The sequence below is a fragment of the Ornithodoros turicata genome, chromosome 9, assembly GCF_037126465.1.
Source record: "Ornithodoros turicata isolate Travis chromosome 9, ASM3712646v1, whole genome shotgun sequence".
NCBI lineage: Eukaryota > Metazoa > Arthropoda > Arachnida > Ixodida > Argasidae > Ornithodoros > Ornithodoros turicata.
The window spans coordinates 38,698,038-38,725,273 of record NC_088209.1 but is presented as its reverse complement, the minus strand read 5'-3'; the positions used below and the strand labels follow the sequence as shown (position 1 = coordinate 38,725,273).

General features: G+C 44.8%; 2 protein-coding genes across 4 annotated transcripts in view; both read right to left on the bottom strand.

The window, feature by feature from the left end:
• Window positions 1–4,284: 4,284 nt before the first annotated feature.
• Window positions 4,285–13,843, bottom strand: LOC135368865 (phosphatidylinositol 3,4,5-trisphosphate 3-phosphatase and dual-specificity protein phosphatase PTEN-like). 3 transcript variants are annotated; one of them, XM_064602406.1, is made up of 12 exons: window positions 13,162–13,843; window positions 12,632–12,744; window positions 12,271–12,357; window positions 11,409–11,514; window positions 10,797–10,881; window positions 10,666–10,710; window positions 9,799–9,973; window positions 9,292–9,399; window positions 8,876–9,017; window positions 7,900–8,167; window positions 7,229–7,334; window positions 4,285–5,123 (listed from the first exon to the last, which is right to left on the bottom strand). In XM_064602406.1, exons 4-12 carry the CDS (start codon window positions 11,491–11,493, stop codon window positions 4,962–4,964), a joined length of 1,176 nt encoding a protein of 391 aa, XP_064458476.1. In that variant the 5' UTR covers window positions 11,494–11,514; window positions 12,271–12,357; window positions 12,632–12,744; window positions 13,162–13,843; the 3' UTR covers window positions 4,285–4,961. The 3 variants fall into 3 exon arrangements, with proteins under 3 accessions (XP_064458476.1, XP_064458475.1, XP_064458477.1); XM_064602405.1 differs by lacking the exon at window positions 12,271–12,357; XM_064602407.1 differs by lacking the exon at window positions 12,271–12,357 and having other exon boundaries at window positions 8,888–9,017.
• Window positions 13,844–13,909: 66 nt separating this feature from the next.
• LOC135368863 (GRIP and coiled-coil domain-containing protein 2-like) overlaps window positions 13,910–27,236 on the bottom strand; it is a 55,482-nt gene continuing 42,155 nt past the window's right edge. The window contains exons 6-20 of the mRNA XM_064602404.1: window positions 23,462–26,863; window positions 23,232–23,321; window positions 22,093–22,293; window positions 21,238–21,400; window positions 20,899–21,077; window positions 20,122–20,301; window positions 19,256–19,506; window positions 18,122–18,218; window positions 16,787–16,948; window positions 16,660–16,701; window positions 16,284–16,298; window positions 15,657–15,735; window positions 15,529–15,593; window positions 14,682–14,825; window positions 13,910–14,178 (exon numbers count right to left, since the gene is read on the bottom strand). Coding sequence (XP_064458474.1) covers window positions 13,999–14,178; window positions 14,682–14,825; window positions 15,529–15,593; window positions 15,657–15,735; window positions 16,284–16,298; window positions 16,660–16,701; window positions 16,787–16,948; window positions 18,122–18,218; window positions 19,256–19,506; window positions 20,122–20,301; window positions 20,899–21,077; window positions 21,238–21,400; window positions 22,093–22,293; window positions 23,232–23,321; window positions 23,462–26,863 — 5,250 coding nt within the window. The 3' untranslated portion in view covers window positions 13,910–13,998. The remainder of the gene's footprint in view (window positions 14,179–14,681; window positions 14,826–15,528; window positions 15,594–15,656; window positions 15,736–16,283; window positions 16,299–16,659; window positions 16,702–16,786; window positions 16,949–18,121; window positions 18,219–19,255; window positions 19,507–20,121; window positions 20,302–20,898; window positions 21,078–21,237; window positions 21,401–22,092; window positions 22,294–23,231; window positions 23,322–23,461; window positions 26,864–27,236) is intronic.

Genomic DNA, 27,236 nt, shown 5'->3' with positions numbered 1-27,236 from the left:
GAAACGCGCACTTAAGCCACACACTGTAATGCATGAGGTGCCCCACTACACCCTTCCTTTTGCACTGGATTACAATTCCATGTGGTCGTCCAATGCATAGGATAATTTCTTTAATAAAACCTTCCTCATTTTGGGTTGGCAAATGTTCGCAATGCACAGTACATCGCTAGAGCATGTGCAAAGGCGGCATATCGTACTTGACGGAATTATGTTCATTTTCAGTGGGCCTCCGACATATTGCACAGCATTTAAGAAAGACATAAAACTGCTCAGCACGAGTACTCAAGGAGCTTATCCGAGCGATCAGCACGTTAACCTGTTTCTTGTTAAAACTCTGCGTTATGAATGTGCGAAATGTTTCAATGTCGTGGACGCAAAATTTGGTGCTCTTTCCCCCGCGTTGCAGACTTACAGGCACACGTAGCATCTGAAGCATAGGTCACAAATGGCACTGGGAACATCCGACAGCCTTTCAATGCCCCAATTTTTCGCCAAACTTGAGTGGTCGGCAGTATGCAATGTCTCGTTGTATCTGGGAATCACCATCGGGGACAAGCTTTGAGGTCACGCATAGTCCCAATCGTCCTTCCGCCCAAACCTCGACCCAACCTCAACCTCAACCCAAAATGTCCCGTACAGTTCCACATATTTCCGATCAGGACACTAGAACACTCAGTGCCTTGCACACCATAGTTGGGGCCTGACCTTTTAGGGTTATACCCAATTACGCCCAAAATTGACCTCCCCAGATTCAAATCAGCAAAATCAGCGATATTTTCCAGAAAACTACCAAAACAAGGGCATCTGTAGTCATCACCACTAACACAGAACTTTGTAAACATGCTCGTACAAACAGTCAAATCAGAGACCCTGGGGCCTCTCACGTGCATGGACGAAATATTGATGCTCTGTGTCTACTGGTGTGTCACGTGTATTATGCTGAGTAAACTGAAGGTTTGCACCTGATTCAATCCGATACAATCAGAATTGGGCTGAATCAAGTTAAGTTCAACCCGATTACGCCCGAATTATTGAAGCAAGATACAACCCAACATTTACCCCCCCGATGTTGCTGAAAAATATATAAATATATATTTAAAAAGTCAGGCCCCAACCATAGTACAAGGAAAATAACGCATCAAGAAGAATACGTTTTCGCATTTGAGACAATCTACAGAACCAAATGTGAGACAGGTCAGCACTCCCAAGAAAGGTCACGGTAAAAGCTTCTGAAGAACACAGGACACACCTTCACGTAAACAAATCGCGCAACTCAATACTGAAACAGTTGAAAAGGGAACATGCTGACCACCACGCCCGGCAATCGCCTTGCAGGCCACTTTCCGAGCATCCCCAGAAGCCACATTCACCTACCGTTAAATGCCTCTACGTAGGGCAGTCGCATTGTGCAAAGCTTTGCCCAACATCCCATACCTGCTATCCCCCACCTGCTATCCCCCAAGTGCGTACCAACACCCCTCTCAGGCTGTGTGAACATAAAACGAAAGGCAACATCCCCAACGTATCATCCTCCCTTGCCACAAATTCTGTTTGCACCAAATTTTCTTGGGGAGGAGCTTGCCTCCTCCTGAGGAGTTCTATGGACACACGTTCCCTACCCCTGAGAGAGAGAAACTAGTATAAGGTACAGAAACAGGGGCACATTGCTCCCAAACTTTTTCCCCCATCAATGGATCTGGATGCTCCTTCCTCTCACCATTTCCTGGCATGTACCTACCCCATATACCCCCCCCTCCCCTATGCACTGCATGTGCACACCAATACAAAAAAGGCATGTCTGTATCTTTTGCAACTGTAGAATACGGTGACAAAATATCAATTTTTATAGAACACTGGTACAGAATCATAGCTACAAACGAAGGGCTCGGCTTCACGGTGTGAGGGAGGCATGGAAACGAAGAGAGCAGTGTGAAGTGTCCACGTCGGAAAGATTCCAACATTTCGGTACAAGAGTGACAGCTCAGGGTGAAAAACAACTAGCGTACCGATTCAAGACGGCAGCAGAGACAACACCACCTGGAGAGAGAAAGCCTGCTTACGCGTCGCCGTGACGCAACAACTTAAAGAGTCAGCCAATGAGGATCGTCTTTTCAACGGCCCTGGCCAATCGCGAACGCGCTTTCAGCGGTAGTAGCCATGGAGACGAGCCACCGTCAGCCGCACGAGCAGCCACTGTCGTCTGCAAGCACTGAACGTCCTCGCGTACTAAATGGGAAAACAAAATGGGGAAAATGGGAAAACAAAAAACAATGAGTGAGACGAGGCATTAAGCAGGCCTTCTGCACCTAGGTGGCGCTGGCAGAGACTCCGAGCCCTTCGATTAATCGACTATATACAGCACTATGTACAAAGCATCACCTTTCTTTTGAACTTGCCTAGCATTATACTTTGTTGTACAATCTTTGCGTTATTGTTATTTATATATATGTATATATATACAAGCACGCACACACACAGCTAAAGACACCCACTTCTCTGCCTCGACTGACCAAACAGAGGCTGTGTTTGAGAGACTGGGAAAGAGAGAGACACCCGTGTATTCACGCGAGCGACACTTCCCCAGAAGCGGAAGATGCGAAAACGTCATAGCTTTCTGCTGTCATTTGAGCGCGAGCGCTCGGAGTCGTCTCTTCACGTGCACTGCTAACCGTGGGGAATATCCGGCGCCATAACCACAAGATATTTCGTAGCAGACGACAGGAAAAGACGCTGACGTCTTCGTCTGCGAAGTGTCGTCTGCTATATACGCGGTAGGCCACTTCCGGTATTCCGTAGCAGACGACAGGAAAAGACGCTGACGTCGTCGTCTGCGAAGTGTCGTCTGCTAAATGCGCAGTAGGCACTCCCGGCATTCCGTAGCAGACGACAGGAAAAGACGCTGACGGCATCGTCTGCAAAGTGTCGTCTGCTAAATGCGCAGCAGGCCACTCCCGGTATTCCGTAGCAGACGACAGGAAAAGACGCTGACGTCGTCGTCTGCTAAATGCGCAGTAGGTCACTCCGGTATTCCGTAGCAGACGACAGGAAAAGACGCTGACGACGTCGTCTGCGAAGTGTCGTCTGCTAAATGCGCAGTAGGCCACTCCCGGTATTCCGTAGCAGACGACAGGAAAGATGCTGACAGCGTCGTCTGCTAAATGCGCAGTAGGCCTCTTCCGGTATTCCGCACCGCGTGAATGCTCAACACGGCATGGGATGGAACTTCGGCTCTGTGAGCAGTGTTTTCGCTTTTTCTTCCGCTAGAATCTTCCGTGAGCACGTCGCTCGTGTGAATACACGGACGGTCCCTCATGGCCCTTTCTAGTCGGACGTGGTGCAACCCTGCATAAAACTAAACGCGCTTCGGTGGGGGGGTGACGACGAAAACACCCTCCCCGGGTCCGCGGACGGCTGTGGAGCTTCGCTTGGATAGTTCGTCTTTCCACTGGATAGTCATTTTCATCTTGCGCAAAAACTACTGGGTAAAATGGGCATGACTTGCACACATTAAACAAAGGCCTGTTTCGCACATATGGACAGCTTTGCTTCATATATGGAAGTCACTTTGCAATGCAACAGCAGAAGGGTCTGCTTCAAATCGCTACGACTGAAGGGACTGAGTCAGAGCTACGAGTCGCACGCTGATATCGGCGTTAAAAATTAATTGTCCAAACTGAGCACGCTGAAAGATGTATGACCTTTTAAAAGCTGGAAATTTTTGTCAGCTAAGAAATTTGGATCACATTTGTGCAAAAAACGTGTGCTTGACTGAGTTTTCCTTTGATAAACACTTCATGCCATTTGAAGAAAAAAAACTATACGCTAAACTTTAAAACAGAGAAAAATGCCAATTTTGACAGAGCGTGCAAGAAACACTTCCGTGATCCGCATGCTTTCATAAAACCATCGCATGTTGTTGCAAGCATGTACTTATGTCTGAGGCTTATTATTTCGGTTTACGCTGCACCAACAGCACGTGCTGAACATCATTCAATTTTCGAAGCTCAATCGTGTGTAAATTAAAAGGAAAGTCAATGGGGGATGCTACTTTCTTGACCACTTCCTGGCAATAATGCGCAACATTTCAGAAGGCTCACGAACACCAGTGTCAGTTTTAAATGCCCAACACACCATCACAACTGTTCTGTACAGGCACGAGAACTTTCAAACCACGTGGGTCTCAATTAAAATTTGCATAAAGTTTTGTCCTTTTTTTTTTTTGCGGTGCGCACGAAAAAAACTGATGCGAAAGCACTGCGCGAAGTACTGATGTGCCAAACAGAGTGACAATCTCCATTTATACATTCAACAAATATACAAACTCATCTTGAGATTTCGACGTACGGCGAACAGAGCAAAAAAACAAGGCTTAACAGCTCCACATTGTTGAGGCTAAAACTTAAAAAAGGTTGCAGACCGCGCTTCACGACAACAACCTATCGACCTGCTGTCGGAGGCAGTCACCATTCCCCACGTGCTTGACTGGCGCATATGTACACGAACACCCGTTTCGACGGAAACCACGTTACGTCGCTAAAAAAAAAAAAAAAAAAAAAAAAAAACGGAGGAAAACGAGAGAGAGAAACGTAAGGAAGGAGACGAAACAAAACAACGTTAATTAAAGGTCAGGTACTTTGCTTGTGAGTCACTAAGCGTCAGGGCAGTTCTCGACCTCTCACTGTTCGCTTGGCACACAAAATAAAAAGGTACGCGGTCGGTCGGCACACATCTCTCCGCTTCTCGGCAGGGAAACCAACACAGAGAGTCGGGAGGGGAGGGGAGGGGGAGAGAAAGAAGACACGATGCACACTAAAAAAAAAAGAAAAGGTCGAACCATGCTGCATCGGGGGGCGTGTGGCGTACTCCCCCGGGGCGGGGGGTGTGCAGGGTTGCCGCACTTGAGGCTGGCTGGGGGGCGAGGTTGTGCGGTGCTTCTCTCGAGAGAGTCCTCTCTTCTCCCCTCAGACGTGAGTCGTCGACTCCCAGTCGTCGTCGTCTGTCGTGTCGCTCTCCGTGCCGACACCGTCCACGTCACTGCTGGGGTCGTCCCCGGCGCCCCCGACGGCACCGGACACTTGGGACGACGGGTGCAAGTTCGTCGCCGGCGTAAAGTGCAGGGAGACCTGCAATTTGACAGTTTGCGGCTGCCATCAACCTGTCGATGGCGTACATAGTGCACGTCACTACGGTAGGATTTCAACGATACGGATCTCCCAGGGTCGCGGAAGATATTCGTATCATCCAAAATTTGTACGATCAGAAATCAAGTAGATGAGCGAACCAAAATGCAGGAAATGCGTACTTGCTATATACGTATTTTCTCTCTACTCATGAAGAGAAAAGTTAGTTTGAGCGTTTCGAAGTTATCTTTCGCGCAGGTTTGACCCACGGACACTTTTAAGGAGCACGAAATCCAGGGTCGGTTAACGGAAACGGAAACGTCAGATACCCAAATTCCGCAGGAAACAAAAATGGAAAGAGAAACAAAAATATTTTGGTCACCTTTCCCGGAGACTGAAACGAAATTAAAGCCTGGAAACATTCACAGAATTCACGTAACATAATTCCCCTGCCTTTCCTTTCCTCTTAACGTGCATGTACATCGTAATATCTGTAATTCCTTCGTACTTAGAACATGCGCGGAGTGGAACCACCTCCCATCGTCATTGTTTCGTATGAATGATAGATAATATGGATAGATAAATTTATTTCACACTCAAAGTGTCAAAAATCAGGGCTAAAAATACAAAAACAGATTAATGCTCATATGTTGCATCGAATTATAAAGAAACTCTGCCCTCAGGGCTCTTCTGACTTTTTTGGAACCGGTGAAACCGGCGCATAACAATATCGGCGGTTCTGGCTAATTTAATCGTTGCGTGAGGGATATCGCTACAGGAGGGCCCAACTAGGTCAGCGCCATCCTACGGAAGTAGCGTGCTGCGCGTTATCCCGTCACTAATGACGGACGCTACTAAAAAGGGCGGAAATACCAATATTTTATTGAAACTATCTCGTTTGCTCCGATTCCCTTTGGCTGCCGACGTAATGAGCAGGCAGCACGCCCTCCAACGTAAAATTCTCGAGAACGTCGACAGCATGAGGCGCGCTTGCGTCTCCAACTTTTCCGTAGGTACGCTCGCGGATCATCTTCCGCGCTGTTGACTGCGATACGCCTTGCTTTCGCACGGTGGACGCCACCCTTCCGCGGTGACGATCCTCGATGATCGTTAACTTAGTCAATCGCTTTCCGTTTCCCAGGCTGGGACGCCATCGTTGACAGAGGTACCGATAATGCGTCAAAGCAGGAAGTGGCAGCAGAAATGTTGCGAACCAGAATAGGACTGACCGACTCTGTAGGCAATCTTGAATTCCCGTGCGGGACTTCCGCACCGAAAAGGTGTGAAGGTGGGAGGCAAAAGCGTGAAAGATACCAAATAAGCGTGCCCAAATAAGCGTGAAACGCTGGACAGCGTGCTGCAGAAGTGTGAGCGTGTGGCCATCAGGTATCGCTGTATGAGTACTCGAAACGGCGAACATTACCGTTATGTGCGGGTCCATTCTCCATAAAGACAATGTATATTTTGACGGTGAAAGTAAAAACGATCGTTCTACGGGGTATACTGTTGCGCGAGGGATCGTTGTGCGCGAGTTTTACTGCAGTATTAGTATTCTTTGATTTACATCTCATCAGTCATCTAATGGCAAAATATTTTGTTACCTGTACCGGAAACGGTAATGGAAAAAAAAAAGAAAAAAATTGATTTCTTAGGTACTGGAAACAGAAACAGAAATGGGGTACAACGGGGGGGTTCTGAGCCAAGACAGTGTAGTTGCGGGCGTAAAGATTCTGCCAGGGTGCCAAACATTCTGCCCTGGTCCCACCCCAGACTGGAAAAAATCCTGGCAGCACCCATGTAGGTGCATTTTTTCTAACTACGTAGGTAAAGTTTATAGAAGCAATGTTGTCTGTTGCGCTGGTCTTTTTTTTTTTTTTTCCTACACTGAAGCACTGAAGGCTATATCTACACAACGCGAAATTTATGACTCTCTCTGGATACGACCGCTGGGAAGTAAGACCCAAGACAAGGAGTTCAGACAAATTCTGTCGATCATATGACCACATATGTTACCCATGCTCAAACACAAGCATGGGAATGAAGTCAACACTGCAATGCGTTTGTATCAAGAAAATGACACAGACAGACAGATTAGGAGGAACGCTTACCTTGAAATCTTTACTAAACTTGTTATGTTGCTTATCCTTATAGGCCTTATCCAAGTCGTCCTTGAAGAGAACGAGCGTTCGCACCTCATCGTCCCCGTTGTGAACCCTGATAAGAAAATGCACGCTATTGCAGCAACTTCAGTAACTAATTTTCCAAAATGAAGGGCTATGCAGATTTATCTAAAATTCGCTATACCACTCAAAACGCACGTATCATTTCACAAACCAAGTTACAAGGAGCACCCTTGACATTCATCAACCACTCTCTATTTATATTAAAAAAAGGTCTGCATAGAGAGCAGATAGAGCCTTGTGTTTTAGGGTTGAACCCATTATCATCACTCACCCGAGACGAAAACCCGAAAAACCCTGAAAAGGAACTTGTCAAAGCGCAAACTTGGGCACTGGAGACGGCTAAACAATGCGCACTGCCCCGCTCAGCATCTCGTTTTCATCTGAAAATGCGAGAAGCCCTCCTCTGTTATCGTCCACCCAGAAATCCGCTTTTCCATCAAACATCGTACGATTTAACCCCCATTTTACAGCCCGTGGAAGAAAACCCAATTTTCAAAAAAAGCACACACCCTAAAACGCGGGGGTCTAAAGGTCGGACTTGTGAAAGACAACCGCGGTGACGTCTGCTATGTTATGGTGAGAATGCACCCTCTCACCTTAGCTCTCCCCCCGCCACACCGTTGGACTGCGACACGTTCTTGCGCGCGTGCGGCACAAAGAAGGTGTTGAACCAAAATTGGAACATCTTCTCCTTGGCCATCATCTTGGGCTTGGTGTAGACCTCTACCTTGATGTCCCCCTGCACCAAGATGCCCCCAGAGGGCAGGGCAAAATGCAGGCGGCAGTTCTTGCGAACTTCCAACACCGGCGACGTGTACACTTTGTTCATCTTACTCCCGCTCGAATACAGCATGAAAAATGGATCTAAAAAAGAAAGAAAGAAAGAAGAAAGCACACATCACTTGAGGAATTAAGAAAGTGGTCTGTTTAAAGGAGCAGTCTACATACACACAACACTGTTTTTGGTCGGTACGGAATGCTAGCGGCCCGAAAACAGTTTTACCGCAGGAGCTGAACCACAAACTGTGTTTCAGCTCCTTTCCGTCAGATGGCGAAGCAGTAGAGCGCGGGGTTGCAGATGACGTCGAACATGTGGAACTGAATGCAGACTAGTTCTCTGCGGCGCCGCATTCGACTGTGTCGCTATCTGAGCAAAGTAGCTGGAACACCGGTATAGCCGATCATGCATCGGCGTTTTTTTAATTTTCACGATTTATCCGCAGAGTAACAGACCAGGCGGAATTATGGACATAAAATTTGGGGGCATAATACATCCTCTAAAGTCTACTTTAGCTTTACGACACTGTTCTTATTTGTTTTATCTTTGTTACAAATCCAGAAGTTTATCTTGGCGAACCCTGTATGATAACAAGTACAAAATTAACGTAGCGTGGAACGTGATTTGAAGCGAACTTATTTTTGCGTTTTAGTTCCCCTCTAAGCCTTTGTCTAAAAATTCTGACTACTCGAAAATTCGGACTGATTTGGTGGATCCTTCCAGGTCCGAAAAAATCGGTCAGCGAGTGTAGTACGATTGAGAGAAGTGTAGCACGAAGAGAATGGGATGCTCACAGCATGTGTTACCATTAAAAGTGGGCGTGGGTTCCATTTCCAGGGAGGTGAACACGAGGTTCACCGGGCCGTACACTGCTTGGCTTTTGACTAGTTCCTCGTAGTACTCCACATACCGCCGCTGACTCGGAATGGTCACTCCCTGCACACACACACAGTACACAATCAACGCCTGTGACCGCATAACACTGCGAAGAGCGAAATTTACCGAACTGCTGTCACATCGTAATCCGCGTCAACATGCGGCGCTTTCACCACTGTGTCATCGTATGTACGTGCTTGACATTGAGCTAGTGACAAAGCTGAACATGCAGGTACCGTATTTTCTCGATTATAAGACGACGTTTTTTTTCTCCAAAATCCAGCGTTACAAATCTTTTGACGTATATGAAGACAGTGCAAGGGGTGTAACCAACCTTCTGGTCTTTCGTCCTCTGCTCACTGTAGTGGGAGAGGGCGTCTGCGGCCGTACTGCAGACTTTGCTGTGCAGGAGGTACGCACAGATCATGACACCTGTCCGTCCCTGAAAAAATAAAAATAAAGGAGCTACCTCAAAACGTAGCTCAACTCGACAGGGTCCATAGCCTTAATGAGCTGTCAGCTGTGTTTAATCGGAGACCTGCGTTTTAGGGTGAAACCTATTTTCCTCCCAATTTGCATCACGTCCACTTCCAGTAAATCCCAGAGAGCCCCCCCGAGAACTGAACTCCATAAAAAGTGCAAGCACTGGCACCTCTACAGAAAAGAAATACATTGCAGTCAGAGCTTTGTGTCTAGAAGTTTTGTGTTTCTTCTTTCGGATCTTTTCGATTCGAACTTTTGCACTTTGACGTGGTATCACCCCGATTTTAACCTGCCCTCCGAGGTTCAAGTATTCGCGCACAGCTTTCGAAGGGCACAATCGAATAAATTGTGTGCCAACCTTGCCGGCCTTGCAATGTATGGCGGCCACATTTTTGGGGTCGCCAGAGAGCCACCTCTCGACATCCTTGCAGAAGCGCTTCATGAGATCAATGTGCGGAGGATTGTGGTCCTGGAATGGGTAGGAGGCCACCCGGTTCTCAAACTTCTTGGCGTCATACTGCCGTTCCGAGCACCTGGAAATGACGGTACCGTTACATTATGCTTTGTTTCTTGTACTGTACCACACTGCCATTGAAAGCCTTAGGGCTGATAGTATGTTGTAAATTAAATAAAAAGTAAATATGGCGTTCTCTCTTCTGCATACTCGGCTCGGCAAAGTGGATCCTTAGTGCCAAAAGCCAGAATCATTTCCAGTAGCGAGTTTAATTAAATTGATTCATTAAAATTTTTGAGCTGGACTATTTTGCACTTAGTGTGTTTCTTTTTTTTTGTGGGGGGGGAGGGGGGGGGGGTGTTTTGTGGATATTTGAGAGGAACCACAACAAACTCAAAACGTCACTTAGCTGTCATCACTTTGTGAGCTCTACACCACCATAGCAGAATGGTGTAAGGAGTGTATGGTGTGGCATACCCTGATAGTTACATAAATGCACATTTATGTGAAGCTGCGAATGCCATTCATTTTACCACTAGTAGCTGTGACAACGTGCATGTTTAATCAACGCAATAAATGTAGCCTTTGCACTAAATCCAATGTCTAAGAAGAAGCTACCTGTCGTGCTTCTCTTAGTTCATCGGATCAATCCAAAGGTCGTGCACTCTCGTTAGAGAAAAGGGTTTTGCTGCACCAATTAAATATTCTAAGAAAACATACACGCAGGTGATCAGAAATACGTTAACACAGCAGCTGCAAAATGTGACTTACAAGTTGTATATTTTGTAATGCCCATTGTGTTTTGTTTCGAGAAATCTGCAAAGAAAGCAGGAAGTTCGAGGTAAGTACGTTAAAAAACAGTCGGGCACACATTTGAAGGTCCACTTGATGAGGATGCTCACCTTTGTACATCCTCCATGTGATTTCTGAAAACACCCTCCAGCTTCTCGGCGGGATAACCCATAGCAATGATGTTATCTTCGATATCTGTTTGCATAGTTAAGGTACCCCGGGGCAACTTCAGCTTTACTGAGCGACACATGTGCTAGAATAGCGTCTAGTGCATGCATACTGTAGAAAAATCTGGTATAGAGCATAAGGAGGAAAGAAAAAAAAAAAAAAAAAAGCAACACTTTCCTAGTCGCATGACATCACGATGCACGTGCTCGATCTTATCAGCACGTGATGCGTGAACACGTTAAGGATGCAACTGTGGCGAAACTGGCTCATCATACGACTTTTGATAAGGATGATTATTGCACAGATCTTGCATGTAAACGTCACAACAACACAAACCGAGATGAATCAAAACAATTTTCCAACCACGATGACACAACTGTGGAGGATATGGAGCGAGAAAAAAAAAGTGCCACAATATGCCACAATTTCATGTACGTTTGCCACAAACACGGTCAGCTCATTCGTTAGCCCTTCCCGCGGAGTTGAAAAGAAACCACCCTTTTTGTGGGAAAATTCTGTTCGCCGTTGAACGTAGCATGCACAAAAGGGGATACAGGACAAGTCTAAGTCAAACTCTTCATCCTGGTAGCGTTTCTTGTTTTTACTGACGACTTGCTTCAGTCGTGCAGTCATTGTCATTTTACTACAGCATCCAAACCCCTGAAATTCACAAGTAACATTTTTTTTAAACACTGACAGGTAATGGTTTGCCAACAAATAACCAATGATATGCAAGAAGTGAATACTTTTTTTTAAAAGTACGGTATGTGCAAGAGTGAAATTTGCAAAGGCATACACAAGAAGAAAAAGAAATACTATGTGCCTAAAGGATAGAGATAAAATAACTAAACAAATACGAGAACGTGACACGCATAATATATCGATGCCAAAACAAGTGTTGTGCACGATATAGCATGCCTGTACATATTTTAAAATAGCATTTCAAACTGAAAACAAGTGCATAGCATCAAAGCGGCGCACAGGACATTCTTAGACAAAGTACCAAACCTAAGGAGAAGGTGAAATGCCATACCACAAAGAAGTACATTATGTGGAACACTACAAAAATTACTTTTGTGCACGTACTATTACAATGCAGGTGTAGATGTTTTTTTTTTCTTTTTTTCTGAGCATTTCAATGCATAATTTATTAGTTACTATTCTGTGGGAATACAAAGATCGCACACACACAGTGCAAACAATGCTTCGGTTTAGAGATGTCTCATTTGTCCATGACAACAATTTTGGCAGTGTCCTTTTCTCTTTCAAACTTCTCTCGAAAAAGTACTGTACTTCATTGTGGAACATGTTGTCGTGATGCAAAGTAACTTCAAAATAATATATGTATATATTTCAACACAAACTAGGTGCAATGTCACAAACATGCTGCTGGGATACATTGCTCGTGTTACTCACAAATTTGAAACCCTATTTCTCCAAAGCAACGTTGATTGTGTGGAGATGCTCCTTCCTTCCGGAGATGTCCTGGGTACCGACTGACGTCTTCGAGCGCAGCAGGAAGCGAATGAATGACTTCTTTCATTGCACAACATCTACTGAGATTGCATGCTATCTTTGGTCTCGTAATCAATCTCCCTAGCTAGTTGACCGGTCTTACACCACGCCGGTCCACTAACGTTATCAGTATAAACAACGCATCACTAACACCGCGCTTTCCTACGAGAAGGCTGCGCTATTATCCTTCCGGTATCATCGAAGTTCCGTGCATCGAGAACTTTTTCCCATTCACATACGAACAAAACCACGGAGAACCTACCTTAAATCTCCCAATTTTGGCAGAAACAGTCGATGGCTATAACAGTACAGCGACGGCGTTCATACCAAGTGTCAGCTCCTTGCAAGGTACATTTTACGTTAACAGCGCAGTGCCTGCAAATAAAACAAAAGTCACGATTGCTGCAAAGGTTACCGAGATGACGGACGAGAAATTAATGCGGTTTAACGCGCGATGTAATAGCTGATCCGCTTGGTCAACTGGGCTCTTGTTTCTGCGAGCGGGTACACTGAAGCACTAACGTGAGTTGAAGTTTAGCACATCTTACGCACTTCGCATTGCTCATTCATACCATTATATGCATATTTCTCACTGCAAGTCTCATTTGGCAGCACACCAAGACGGTTAAGTAGAAGAAACCTTAAGCCTAATAATAATGTCTATCAGATCAGAACAATGCATGAAAAGCCTCAAAACACTTTATTTACTAATCTCTTCATCTTGCCATTGAGAGACAACTTCGAAGGAAGAGTGCGGAACAAGTGCGTAGTGTTTGAGCGAAGTACACTTACAGTATCACGGTAGACTCCTGTCAGAAAATAGCAGTCCCAATGCATGGATTGCGATGTCCGGAATCATATGGAATTATGGGTTCCCATGGGTTCCTCATGCGGCTGCCATTTTGTTCGTGTTTTGTTTCGCGTTTATTTTTCGCCCTTTCTAAATTTCAATAGAATTTAAGCTAATTCACACGCTAAAAATCAGAACTATAAAACTTATTCGAATATGCAGTACAGCACGGTGGAACAAAGTTATTCTGGAATTTAACTTGTACTTTTATTTTGTTCCGCTATGCGGCTGCGGAAAGCGAGCAGACGACGGAAAAAGAGCGCGATAACCATGTGTTGATGCCCGTAAGAACAGTTAATACGAGCTTAGGTTTGCCTTATCTAACGTTGCTTGTATTTCTAAAACTACTCTTCTTTTACTTGAATAATCGTGCCCTGAGCATTACCAGCAAGCTCCTGAGGGAGTGGGTGCAGAAGGGGATAGTTTTCCCTCCCTACATCCGTGATGCAACAGGACACTTCCTGACACTATCGAATTTCCACAAAATCGGAAGGTATAAGAGAACACATTTGCATCTGAAGGTCAACTAAAGTCTCCCTCTTGATACGTCCTTCAAGCCAAGTCAGCATGACCTAACATGTTTCTAGATTAAATATTTTCTCAATTTTTTCTTCCAACAGGAACACACACCCTGGCCTTTCTGACAGCAAGTAAAAAAAAAATTAAGAAATACAGGCAATGTTAAAGATCCTCGTGCAAGGAAATGTTTACTCTGAGAAGAGTTTGGAATGTGTCATATTTACAGAGACAATATCAACAACAGGTATGTACAATATATTTTAAACAATTCCTGGCCATCTAGGCAGATACCCTCCCCAACCGGTGGCTGCCGAGTCGACCTCTCCGCTTCCGGCCACTACCGTCTGCAGTTGCTTCTGCTCCTCTGGACTCAATTTTAACATGGTGGTCAGAACTGGGATTAGCCTCTCCTTTTCGCTGCCAGCTTTTAGTGTCGTGAACTGAATAAAACATGCATGAAGGAAAACCTTAGAAAGCACTCAACTACTCACACTCAATACTCAAGAAATATCAATTCTGCATGAAGATAAGATCAGACGTCTTTGTTCCAATGAAATGGCTGCCTGTGTTGGTGCACACACAGCTTTGTATTTAGCTTTTGACCGCAATTTGTACAAAAGATGTCTATTGCTTTGCTTTTACCCAATGTGCTGTACTACTAGGTCAAGAGCTCTGCTTTTTTTTTTTCTATCAAATGTTGCAAAAACAACTAATATATATAATATATGCTGACGTGACATGATATGGCACACATTTGACATGTTTCGTCATCAACAAAGCTGGAAATATCTTAGACATCTCTTTTTTTGAGGATCCTGCGCTTCAATAACTTTACCAAGGAGCCGCACTAAATAACCTCAATATGATGTACGGTGTAGAAAAATCCTCCACAGTTCTAAGCAAGTCTTTCTTTTTTTTTTTTTTTAGAAAATGCAAGATATACCTTCAGGATAATATTCTTCAAGTATTCTAGATTCTCGGCATGTTTCTCCCGTTCCTTGTTGCGCTCCAAACGTCGAATCTCTTCTTTAAGGACTCTTATCTGCTCCGTCATGCGAAGGTTGCTCGACTCGGACTCGTTTAGCAGCTGTCGAAAGAGTCAGCGGACATAAAGTTTCCGACAACAGAAATATGTGAAAGGAAACAGCATTCCTGTGGTAGGATTTTGTCTTTTGGAACAATTCCACAGAAATGTAATAGTTCACAAGATTCACCCTCCTTATGCTCCTGCCCACAACATGACAGTTACTTTCTGCAGCGGAAAATTTACTTTCCCGCTAAGTACGAATCCTCGAGATTTTGAGAGAAAAGAAAAAGCGAAACAAAAGTGCAGCATTCTCCCAAGATCGTAGACAGACTCATCCCGCCCGCTTTTCCGCAAAGAAAACCAGACTCAACTCTGTCAATCTCTCTCCAGGCATTGCTTTAAATTGCGTTAAATTTCCTTTCGCTGTGGCATTCAGCCTTAGTGCCAGCATTATCAGTGGTGTCAGGCATTACAGTTGCGACTGATCTGGTTTAACTCATCAAAATGTTACAGGGCGATTGAAATTGTTACATAATTCTGTAAGATGATGAATATTCTGCAAAAAACTGACAATTCTGAGGGAAACAGCGAGGTTTCTCAGTCCAGTGCTTGCTCTACAAACAAACTCTGGTCTGACAATGCCCAATTGGTAATTAATAGTAACTTGGCTGGAAATATCTGCTATCAAAACATAGGTCTTACATCTTGTGCCGACTCAGAAGCACAAACAGTACATGCGGGTAGACAGAACGAAAGTTCTTACCTCAGACATGTGGTTCAGCTTCTTGTGAGCTTCATTTATCTTGGTAGAGAGCACCTCAGGGTTTTCTTAAAAAAAAAAAAAAAAACTCAATATCAACCGACCCCGAATGCTCAAACAAGACACCCCACCTTCCTTCTCGGAGTTTCCGTGCAGCAGCTGCTCCAGGGGGACAAAACCTGCGGATGGGACGACTTCCCATGGGAGCGTCTACAGGGAGGTCGGGGTGGAGAAAAGATGATACATATTGAGCACAAATAGGGCTCTGTGTTTTCGTGTTTTATGCTTTATGAAAATAAAGGGTGGGGGGCAAAAATCGGGTTTTATTTCAGCAGCCATAAAACAGGGTGAAATTGGGTGATATTAGGTGGGAAAGCAGACTGTCGAGTGCAAAAAAAAAAAAAAAAAAAGGAACAGTAGATGGATGTGGAACAGCTGTGCTGAATGTGCAGTATTTAGCATTCTCCAGTGCCAGTTTTGCTGACCGAATTGGCTCTTTGCCAACTTCGTTTTCAGGGGCTATTGGTATTTGCCCTAAGGGCCTTAACTATGCAGGGCAAGAGACTATGAGTGTAACCACTTTTTCCAGACGTGTCAGTGGGAACAGGTGTCAAATTTATTTTTGTAATGCCCACTGCAGAGAGCTTTCCCAAGCACCATGCTGAAATCATTCTACCTCACTGAAGTTTAAAAAATGTTAAACACGTGCAAGGTAAACACATGCGGTGTCCTATAAGTGCTGGAGAACAAAAGCTTACATGAATTGGCGCCACCTAAAAGCAAAAAGCAAACAGCACATCTATCACAATCTTTGCTACAGCAAAAAAAGAAGGTTAGCTATGCGACATTCAAACCGTGCTAATTGGCCGTTAAAAAAAAACGTTTTAAGCACAAGCACGCTACTGTGGTCGAAACATGACTAATTGTTGAATTGTTAGTTAATCCACGACTACTAAAGTGATTATGCCGTATTTATGTCACCATGTATTTGTTGTTATAACATGTATTCTTCTTTCAATGTTTTAATATTGTTGTATTGCTGCCTCACCTACTCACCCATGTAAGGGCCTTTGGGTTATGAATAAATGAAATGAAATGAAATGACTGTGTAAAGGAAACGGTGGCTGCACTGACCGTAATTGGAATGGATGTGCTCGATGTAGCGCACTCTGAACCCTGAAAGGAAAAAAATAATTGCAATAAAACACACTGAAATATGGAGGGAGTGGCAAGCTGAGGAAAGGAAACAATGAAGGCTGACCTCTCCTTCCTGTCTTTCCTGAAGGCTGATGTCAAACGTGTCTTCCTGAGGAGACACCTTTGTCTGCTGCTCCTGCTTCAGTTCTAGCCTCAGCTCCTGTATCAGTTCCCTTTGCGACTCAAGGGCCACCCGCTGCTCCTCTTCCTGCTCGGCTAGTTTCTTCTGCAACATTATAGTACATAGAGCCTGAAGTTTTCGGGAAATTTTTTTTTTCAATATTAGGGGGTAAAAATCGGGTAAATAAACGCGTGCTCCAATTTCGTGCGAATTCGGGTGGGAAAACAGTATGCTAAATTCGGGGAAAAATTGGGCTCAGTTACTCAGGCTAACTGAACTAGTTTGGTACAAACAGTGATGTAACTGCATTTCCTGCAAAACAAGTTACAGTGCGTTCCTACAGACGTCTCAATGAGGGCAATTTGCCGGGTAAAAATCGGGTTTCACCCTAAAGAGGCAACCTTCGATTCGGGTTAAACCCGAAAACCCTAAATTATACAGTGTCACTTGTAACAAACACAGCTGTTTTGCACCAACGGACAATCACAGTGTTGGCTACCGAAAATAGTGTTGATGATCCTCTTTTCTTCCAGTACGTAAAAAAACTCTGCATTTTGTTTCTGTTTCCGCTTCCAGATAATTTTCGATTGCGGTTTCCGTAGCAGAATTTTATTTGTTTCTATTACCGGTTTTGATACCGGTTTCCGTTTCTCTGTTCTTGAGATAATTCCATCTGTTCTCAGCATTACAGTGTTCATTCTGTGAGCCTTAGGATGTTGTAGCAACACTGTGTAAGAGGGACAATACTATGTATTTAACACAAACACTGAAGACTTTAATGATGACTGAAGACATCAGTGATCTAACACATTAAGTTAAACTTAAAAAGAGGGAGAACTAGGATTACATTTGGTGAATTCGGTTTCTGTTGCGACCATTGTATTTAGTTTCCATTTCGGTTTCTGGTAATGAAAACACAAATAATTTCGTTTGTTTCTATTTTTGTTTCCTGCGGAATTCAGTTAGTTTACGTTTCTCGTTAGTGTTACCATTTCCAGTAACCAACCCTGGACAATGAACACCTGGGGAAGAACACATAACAAATAGAAGCCACATGTTCTGCTGTTTGATGCTAGTTTGATGGAACACACACAGGCACTACCATCATTTAATGCCAATGAAGTGTCGAAGAAATCTGCTGTTCAAGCTCAGGTGAATTCACTTTAAGTTCTGGTGCAGCAAGAACAATTGTGCAAAGAACAAGGATTGCTCAAATTATGAGCAGCACAACTACTTAATTATGACCACATTACGTCAATATTGCACTGCAATACCTACCTGGAATGTTGAAGTGAGCTTGTCACACTGCTGCTTGAGTTGCTTGTCTAACTCAATGCTCATCTCGTGAGTGTTCTTCTTTATAGCTTCCTCAAGCCTGCATGTTATCACAGCATGACAAATGGGGTAGAACCACATCCTCAATGTCCATGGATGCGGTAAGTTTCTGTTCAAAACTACATTTAAAAAAAACAAGCATCCAATTTGTCCATGACCTGTTACACTATCGATGTCCTATCCGTGTCCCATTGCTCATGGACAGTGAACATACCTAATGGATGCTGGACAAATCGCAAGTCATAGAAAAACTGGCCGAAACTGATACAGTAAAACCTCGTTAAAAAGTACCCGCGTAAGCCTTAGTTCCGCGTTAAAAATACTCAAGCGGAGTCTCCAACCGGGGTGCCATTACACCTAATGCATTCAGTAACTGCTTAAAGCCGCAGTGCTTTTTTGCGGTTAATCCGTACTGTTTTCACGTTGTTCTGTCATACTGACCACCATTTTGGTAGTGTACAGGTTAGACAGACTATGAACCATGGTGTCAAGCACATGGCCGGTTATTACATTATCCTTTTGGTATAGCCGAGCATTCCTCTCTTCAAAGGGAGAGGACATGTGGGAAGTGAGGTGACACGGGTTTGAATCCTGTCACCGGCTCTGCTGTCTGAGGTTTTCCCTGGGTTTTCCAGAAGACTTTCCAGACGAATGTCGGCACACTTCCCCCTGAAGTCGGCCCAGGACGCATACACACCCCCCTGTCCCCCCACTCCTTCCTGCTGTCCTCTCTCCATCTGTCCCACGTCTGTACGCCGCTCACAGCCACACTTGCTTCACGGTGCTAACACGGAATAAAATTTTTTAAAATAATAAGAAAAAAAATAACCCTTTCCGAAATATTTTTCTGGCTACACTACTCGTTTCTGCCAATCAGCATGAAATGAAGGGTGAGGACGGTGCAGCTTTTGCAAACTGCCTCTCGAATAGCTTTTCTCATCCATTGCCAAACAGATGAGTGCGTATGCGCGATTTTCGGTTGTGCCGTAGTACCGCTTTGTACCACCAGGCCACCAGGTACGCCTTAACAGGATTCTACTGTACGAGAAGCCCCCGTGTATCACACGTGCCTCCCACCTTGTCTTCCAGTCCTTCTCTCGCATCTCCAGCTCTGACACAACCTGTTGATGGCGAGCGGCCAGGTGTTCGTATTCCTCCTGCGTCAACTCTGCCTCAGAGCGCTGGGTTTCCATCTGCTCCACCAGTTCCTGCACGCGAGCCCGCAGCTGCTCCACCAGCAACTGCAGTTTCCCGTTGGCTTCAGCGTCGTTGTGAGAGCTGCTTTCGGTTGACTTCTTTTGCTGCTTCAGGACCGTATGCACACGGGTCTACGCCGTATGTGTAAGAAGGCAAAGGCATACAATTAAGAAAAAAACACGACTTCTCGAAGAGAAATGCTGCCCATGAACTGGTTGCCATGACTGGAGCCCCTAGCTTTCTACGAATCCGCGAAATTTCGCGGAATTGGCCATGTCTCGTGGAACCTGCTGTTTTCCTCAGAATTGTGTGTTTTTCGGGGAATATCTGATATTATTACGGAATGATGTAAGGATTTAAAATGATGTGCAACATTACTGCAGATAGTACTCATTCGACTGAAACTACTGGCACTTACACAGCTGAGCGTGTCACGAGGGAAGTAAATTTAATTACAGTAAATTTAATTTGGTGAGAAATTGCCAGAGTTGAGTCTAATTTCGTTTGCGCACTGAAAAGTTCTGAAAGGCTGGAAAAGCGTGTAGAATGAACTGGTAGGCAATCTTGCAACAAAGATGCAACCTTTTTTTCCCCTTATTTTCTTCCGCCCACAGAATCCTGCGGATTTGAAAACCCCACTCCGCGGAAATGTTAATTTTCCACTGCAGAGAGAGACAGGGGAGAGACAGATCTCTCGAGTCATCACATGCCCCTCAACATCACATCAAATTTTTTTGTGAACTCACCTTATAGTTTTCAAATTCTGTCCTCGTATTGCTCAGCTCGTTTCTCGTTGTTACAAGTTCCTCCTTCAGAAGCAGTGCTTTTGACTCCAGTGCCTTAATGTTCCTCTGGGCATTCTCCCTCGTTGTACGAAGGCTCGACTCCATGTTCTGAAACTTCCTCAGCAGTTCTGCATAGCTGAGCTGCAAACACGCGTTAATCATAAAATCAAGGATCCCCCCTTGGCAAAGTCACATAACGTACAGCTCTGTCATACACTAAGGATGCAACGCCAGCGACAACTGTTTAATGGATGCACAAATGTTTCAAAAGCCGGTGCAAAACGTCACTTGTTTCTTCTCGTTAAGACTTACTGGATCACTGAAGCATTATACAATCAAGTCAGTTTATTACGATCTGCATGTCTATAGATGGCGCAGGAGGATTTGACAAAACTTGTCCCTTCCAGCCAACAGAACATTTGAGACTGGTAAATTGACTACAGTTATGCTTAACATGCATGACATAGGGTTGGAGAACCAGTTAGACAACACATAGCCTAAACAGGCATGCAAAGAAGCAGTGAAAGAAGAAAGAAGGAAGCAAAACAAGATTCTAAATAAGAAGAATCACTGCAATGTGCACCTACCACCAACATGCATGAACATGCACCTTGTCTTATTTACCAAGCGAAGAAACGGAGTGCATGCAGGGCCGGACAGAAGCAGGAAGAGAACCCATCAAGAGTTGCGAGGAGAACAGAAGCACAACAGTTGCCAGTGATAAAAAAACCCACTAACCTTGGCTTCCTCCTCTCTCAACTGGGCTGCTTTGAGGTCAGACTCCAGCCTTACCTCAGCTTTTACCAGCTGTTCCTCGTGTTTGCGGCTGGCTTCGAGGCCTTCTTTCAGGCCAGCCACAGTTCCTTTCAGGGCAGAGATTTTGCTTTCGTCACACTTTCTCTGCTCTTCTAAGTGATCTGCAGAAGCATAAACATTACAATCGTCAGGTTCATCGGAGATTCATTCACAGCCAGTACCTGTCAGATGTGTTATTACGATATGTGCTTCAACCCTCACTTCACTTAAAACACTTCACGGTAGAGTTCAAAGTAAAAAGGGGTTTCTCCTTTTTCTTACGAATGTGCTCGGTGAGACTAGATATCTTGGTTTGATGTGCCAGGGACTCTTCTTTCATGCTTTCCAATTCCCTGCTCTTGTCCTTTAGGATTCCGTTGAGCTCTGCCACGGAGCGTTCGTAGTCAGCCATTTCAAGGTGTAGCAAGCTCTGCATCTTCGATTCCTGAAAGCATAAATTGACGCACTTTTGTGCAATATGGAACCAACTCTTTTTGTCCAAAATCAATTCAACACGAGCAGCAGAACCTATTCTGTGTTTTAGTGCCGGTTACAAGTCACTGCATAAAATGGTAGATAGTGCCTTGCCATCAACTGCAGGAAAATTATGAACATGCCTGTTTAACTGCCCATGCTAGTGGTCCAAACACTTTTGTGTAATGCTATAAATTCCAATTCATAAGTACAAGGGCAGTGAAAAGTCCACTGATATGATGATTTTTGTGGGCAGGCAGAAAAGCTTGACAACACACAAGAACATCTCTCGTGCACCTAGGTTAGCATTCGCGGAGATCCAATCGAAGACGCGCGAGATATGACAGAAATCTGTTGTAGCAACTTTAAGATGTGTGTCATAAAATACTTTTATGACCAAAAGCGCGCTAATAAAATCTGTCAGTCACATCATCCTTCAAACCGCCTCTCGTGAACTGCACCGACTGAGAAAAACATATCTGGCAACTTTGATGCTGTGCGTAAGGATGTCGCACGATACAAAGCGTATTGCCGGGAATGTAAACTGTACGTTGGTCAGCATCTTAGCAAAGGCATACAGCATTTTTATGGCCAAAAGAACTTCGCGCAAAGGCAACGTGGAGCGAGCATCCGACGGATTAAATGAGCAGGTGAGCAACCTACCTTCTGCACTTTTTCAAGCTGCTGCATTGTGCTGCCATGCTGTTCTTTCTGAGCCTGAAGCTGCTGAACTAGCTCGGAAATTCTATCTTCTAATGCTACAAGTTGCCCACGAAGCTGCTCATTCGTTTCCTTGGTCGTGCTCGTTTCCGACTCGGCGAGCAAGAGCTTGGCTTCTAACTCCACTTTGCACTGCTCCCACGCCTAGAAAAGTTAACTGTCATTAACGGCTCTGACGGGTCGTTTCACGCGACGCAGCATCATTTGTGCACGCGCTTGCCTTTATCTCTGCGCTCGCAACTTCCTGCGCCTGTTTCAGTTTATCCCTCTCTGCCTGCGCTGCACTTATTTCCAGTTTCGCTGCAGCCAGATCATTCACAACGCTTGTTAACTTTGTCTCGAGTTCTTTGCACAAGGATTTTGTGGCTTCGTTTTCATCCTGAAGCTTGTCGTATTCTTTCTGAAGGCTCTGCAAACAAAAGAGACAGTTGTAGAAATAGCAGCCATGCAAAAAGAAGAAGCGATTGAAAATTGGTACATCAAACCTTATAACTAGGGCCTGACCTTTTCAGGTTTTATTTTTGGCCAAATTCGGTGGGTAAATATCCGGTGATATTTTTCGTTCGAAAATTCGAGTGTATATTCGGGTTAAATCCCGTTACGGCATATTCTGTCGTCAGGAATTCAGGTGTATTCGGGTGATTTTTTTTTTTGTTTAATAAAAATTTGTCTTAACATGGAACTAATGTTTAGCAATGTTATCAAACTTTATTTTAATGCACGCTTATGAGTGTGCCACGCAACCCGGATTTTTTCGGGTAGATTCGGGCTAAACCCAAATTTTACAGATTTCGTTCAGGGGGTAAATATCGGGCGGATACGGGTTTAACCCTAAAAAGTCAGGCCCTACCTATAACTAGGGTTCCGACTTCTCAGTGTTTTCGTTTTAGTTAAGGTTGGGGGAGTGGTATGACGGAGATGTCAATTACTGGAAAGTTTTGACTTTTTCGGAGACACCATTCTGAGAACATCCGAAAAGCTAAAATTTTTTCAGAAACTGGGAGCCTCTGGTTCACGCCTCCCGATGTTTGGCAAATCAAAACGCCGAAGAGCTGGAACCCTAGTTTTAATCGCAGACAGACCTGAAAATTCTGCAGCGCTTGTTTGGAGGCCTGCATCTGCTTGTCAAGTTCCGATTTAACGCAGTTCTGGTCCTTCTCATAACTTGCCGCCTGAAACAATCGCCATCCATAGCCACATCACGTTTTACTCAAGTGCAGCTGTACTTATCAAGAACGCAATGGCAATGTGTCCATAGCACGTTATAAATCTCGTCAATGTATTTATTGTGGAGAAAACGATAAAGAATTACCTGCTTGTTTTTGTCAGCCAGTTCACGCTTCAACTTCACAACCAAGGACTTGAACTTGTTCAACTTTTCTTCCTTCTCCTTAACGGATGCCGTCAGTGCTGCCACCTTTTCATTATCTTTGGTATCACAATTTAGCTCTACACTTTGGTCTGGTTTCTTTGATGAGGCTATCAACGGAGGGATCGCTTCGAGAACTTTGATGCCAAGCTTAACGTCTTCCACCTTCTTCGAAGTGATAATGTCTGCTTCGTTTTCATCGAAATTTTCAACCTTCGCCGAATATTCCTTCACTTTCGACTCAATGCCCGCAGACACAGCACTTTCTGCAACGGAATCTGATGCTACGATATTCAGCAGAGATAAGATGTACCCAAGCAGAGACTGGTTTGCTTCACCCAACAGAGAAATCGAGCTGACAATATTGTTCAGCTCTGACAAAGTTCTCCGCCCATTACAGTCCCGCTTCGGAAAAAACACTTTCCACAATTTTTCTTGTTCTGCTAGAGCGTCACACAGCTGAGTCTTAACCTGGGCCAGTTCATTCTGGAGGTTTGTAATTTTGTTTTGCTCCGCGATTAGAGTCTGCTTGCATTCGTTCAACTTGCATGTTTTTACGCTGAGTGCATCTTCGAGAGTTTCCGACTTTTCGAGCAGGTCGTCCAACCTTCCGTGGATTTCTTCAACGAGAGTCGTTTTACTCAAGTTTTCAGCTGTGAGCGCTGACACTTTAGCAGTCAGCTCAGACAGCTCGAAGGTTAGGTTTTGCTCAAGAGCTGATTTCTGGCTGTAGTCATCTTGAAGTTGTTTAATCTCTCGCTGTGCATCATCGAACCTTTGAATGAGCACTGCATGCTCCTCCACCAACTCTGCCTTTTCTCTCTGAATGGAATCCAGTTGTAGACGCAGTTCTGCACTGATGTCGTCTGCTTTAGAATGTCCCTCCTCTTTTGCTGCTAACTCTGACTTCAGCCGGGAAACCCGTTCCTCCAAGTCTTCGTTTTCAAGTTTCGAACTATCGTTCAAAGTTTCCAGCTGAGCCAGCTTTTCCGAGGTAGAGCGAAGAAGGCCTTCCTGAGACGACAATGTTGCCAACATGTCGTCGATACGGTCATCTGCTTGTTGTTTCAATGCGGTGAGTTCTGTTACTTGCATTTGAAGTTGAGCAATACTGTCAGCTGCTTGGATATGTGCTTTCTCTTTGTCAGTTAATTCTAATTTGAAACAGGAATTTTCATCTAGCAGACGACAGTTTTCAGATTTGAGGCTGTACTTCTGCTTTTCAAGCTCTACTGCTATCTGTAATACACTTTCGATGTGTTGTCGATTTGCTGTCAACACTGCATAAAAATCATCAAGCTCTGTTTTCAATTCCTTTTTCACCTTGTTGTGCGTCTCTAGAAGATAAGCTCTTCCAGCATTGAGCTTCACGAGATTCTCGCGCAGTTTCAAGACATTGTTGCCATCCTCTAATTGCTTTTCTGCCTTCAGGGCTAACTCTTCTTTGAGCTTTGATACCTCGTTAACTAAATGACGATTGTCCACTTCCAAGCTGCTGCTTAGAATACAGAAGTGCTCCATTTCGTCCAACGTCCTCCGCAGGACATCGTCTTTCGCTGACAGAGCCGTAGAAAGTTCTTCGAGCTGCCTCTGCAAACTACAGACCTTGTCTTCATTTTCCGAGGTTACTGACGAGAGCCTTTTCTCGAGTGAGACCATTACTTCAGTTTTAGCCACAATTTCTGCGTTAACCTCGTCTTTTCGACCCTTCTCCTCGGCCAATTCGTCTTCTACGGCCGCCTTCTCTAGTTGAAGTTGTTCAATCGAGGTCCTGCTGCTCAACAACTGGTCTTGCAATTCCTCAACTATTCTCTTCAACATCTGCGCTTCTTCACTGTGGACGTTCGCACCTTCTGCATCGCCGACACAGCACTGTAGAGCAGTCGCTCCAGGATGAGACAGTTCTTCGACGTTGAAGTCTGCCAAGCCACTCTCTACAGCTGTAACCACGAGGCAAAAAATCCTCTTGAATTTTTCACCCAGCGCCTCAAAGTTGGGCTCGGTGCAGTTCGCTTGGCACGTGAAAAGTTCGTCCTGCAATTCCGTGATGCAAGCTACAATGTCTTCGAGCAAGCACCGTAGAGCATCCAGATCTTTCGCAGAAGTGCGTTCTCGTTGCTCCGCCTCTTCCAGTTCGTGCTCCAGCTTCTGAATGTGAAGGTGGTCATTTTCGAGGTCAGCTTCCAACCTCTTTGCCTCAGTTTTCACCTTGTCACATTCTCCGTGCAACTCCTTCGCCTCGTCCTCAAGAAACTGCTGGAGATCTTTGACCTGTGCCAGTTCTTCGACCACATTGTGCTTTTCTTGAAGAGAGTCCTGCAGCTGCTTTTCAAGCGCGTATATGCGTGAAGCAGACTGCTTCAGGTCCTCGATGAGTGTCTCAAATTCTTTCTTGCAGCCTAAAATTTCTTTTTCTAACTCGTCCTCATGAGTTTTCCACTCCACTTCCACTTTTTGATAGTTACAGAGCCTCACCAAAGTGTCGTCCTTCTCTGCCGTTACCGCGTCTAACCGTTTCTTGAGTTCCTCGATCTCAGAGCTGAAGTCTTCCAGCTTCTGAGAGGCATCTTTCTGAGCGCTTTCATCCCCGCTAGCTTTCCGAGACGACTCCAGCTCAGCCCTCAAGTTGTCAACCAAACGTTCCGCCTCTTCCTTCTGACAAAGTGCAACCTTCAGGTCATGCTCCAATTTCTCGAGTTCTTCCGCTTTGAGCGAAAACCTGCCTTCGATGTCGTTCAACTCTAGCTTCAGTTTTTCAAATTCGTCCCTGGAGCTTGCCTCGGCCACGTCATTCTTCAACTTGTCCCGCTCCGCATTCATCTCGGCAATTTTCTCTTGCAGGTCGTTGATAGCGTGCTGCAGCTGAGTGTTTTCGGCCATGGCTTCGGTGAGAGATTTCTCCAGGCTGCTGTTTTCGTCGAGGATTTTGGCAAACTCCTTCTCCTTCTTTTCCAAGTCCTCCTTGCTCGCGTACAGCTCCGACACCTGCTTCTCGAGGCCGTGTTTCTCCTCCTGGAGGAGGTTGCATTCGTTCACCTTCATGTCCCGCTGGTTTTCGAGCAGCGAGCGCTCTTCGAGCAGCTTGAAAAACTGCTCGGTGTATTCTTTCTTTTCTTTGGCCACGTTCTCTAATTCACTGTTGAGGGCGTCCCTGCTAGCGTTTGCACTGTCTCGTTCCTGCGTCAGCGCTTCACACTGTGCTGACAGTTCTTCGATCCTTTCTTCCAAGTGTGCAAGCGAGACGTCTGCTTTCACCGACTGCTTTTCTTGCTGCTGGAGTGAGGCAATGATGGATCTGGCTTCTGCTTCATTATTTGTTAGCTCTTCTATCTTGTGCTGAAGGTCCTAGTGGTAGAAAGGCAAAATAGGCGCAACGTGTTTCCATTACTTATACCTTGAACAAGCACAAAAAAATGTAAAAGAATAACATCTACTTAGTTTTGTATATGTATATTTATCTATTTATATACAAGAGATTTCTTCACAAAGTTGTAACTCGTAAAGCACTCAATACAATCTCCTCGTAGACTCATAACATAGGCAAGACTGTATAATACGTAGATGCGAAATTCACCCAATACGTTATGCTTAGAGCCTGAAGTTTTAGGGTTTAAGCAGGTTCTTCCCCGAATTGAAGGTTGCTTCTTTGCGCTTCAAAGCGCACAGTGGGGGATGGGAGAGAGGAAAACTCAACGTATAAATTCATGTTTTTTTGTGT

What these genes read in the sequence shown, in the direction of transcription:
- LOC135368865 (XM_064602406.1), bottom strand. Translation starts at nt 11,493, where the DNA reads ATGACAATGACTGCACGACTGAAGCAAGTCGTCAGTAAAAACAAGAAA. An exon ending in CACATGGAGGATGTACAAAG is followed by an intron (nt 10,711 to 10,796) that starts GTGAGCATCCTC and finishes CTTTCTTTGCAG; the next exon opens with ATTTCTCGAAACAAAACACA. An exon ending in AGAGGACGAAAGACCAGAAG is followed by an intron (nt 9,018 to 9,291) that starts GTTGGTTACACC and finishes GTGTGTGTGCAG; the next exon opens with GGAGTGACCATTCCGAGTCA.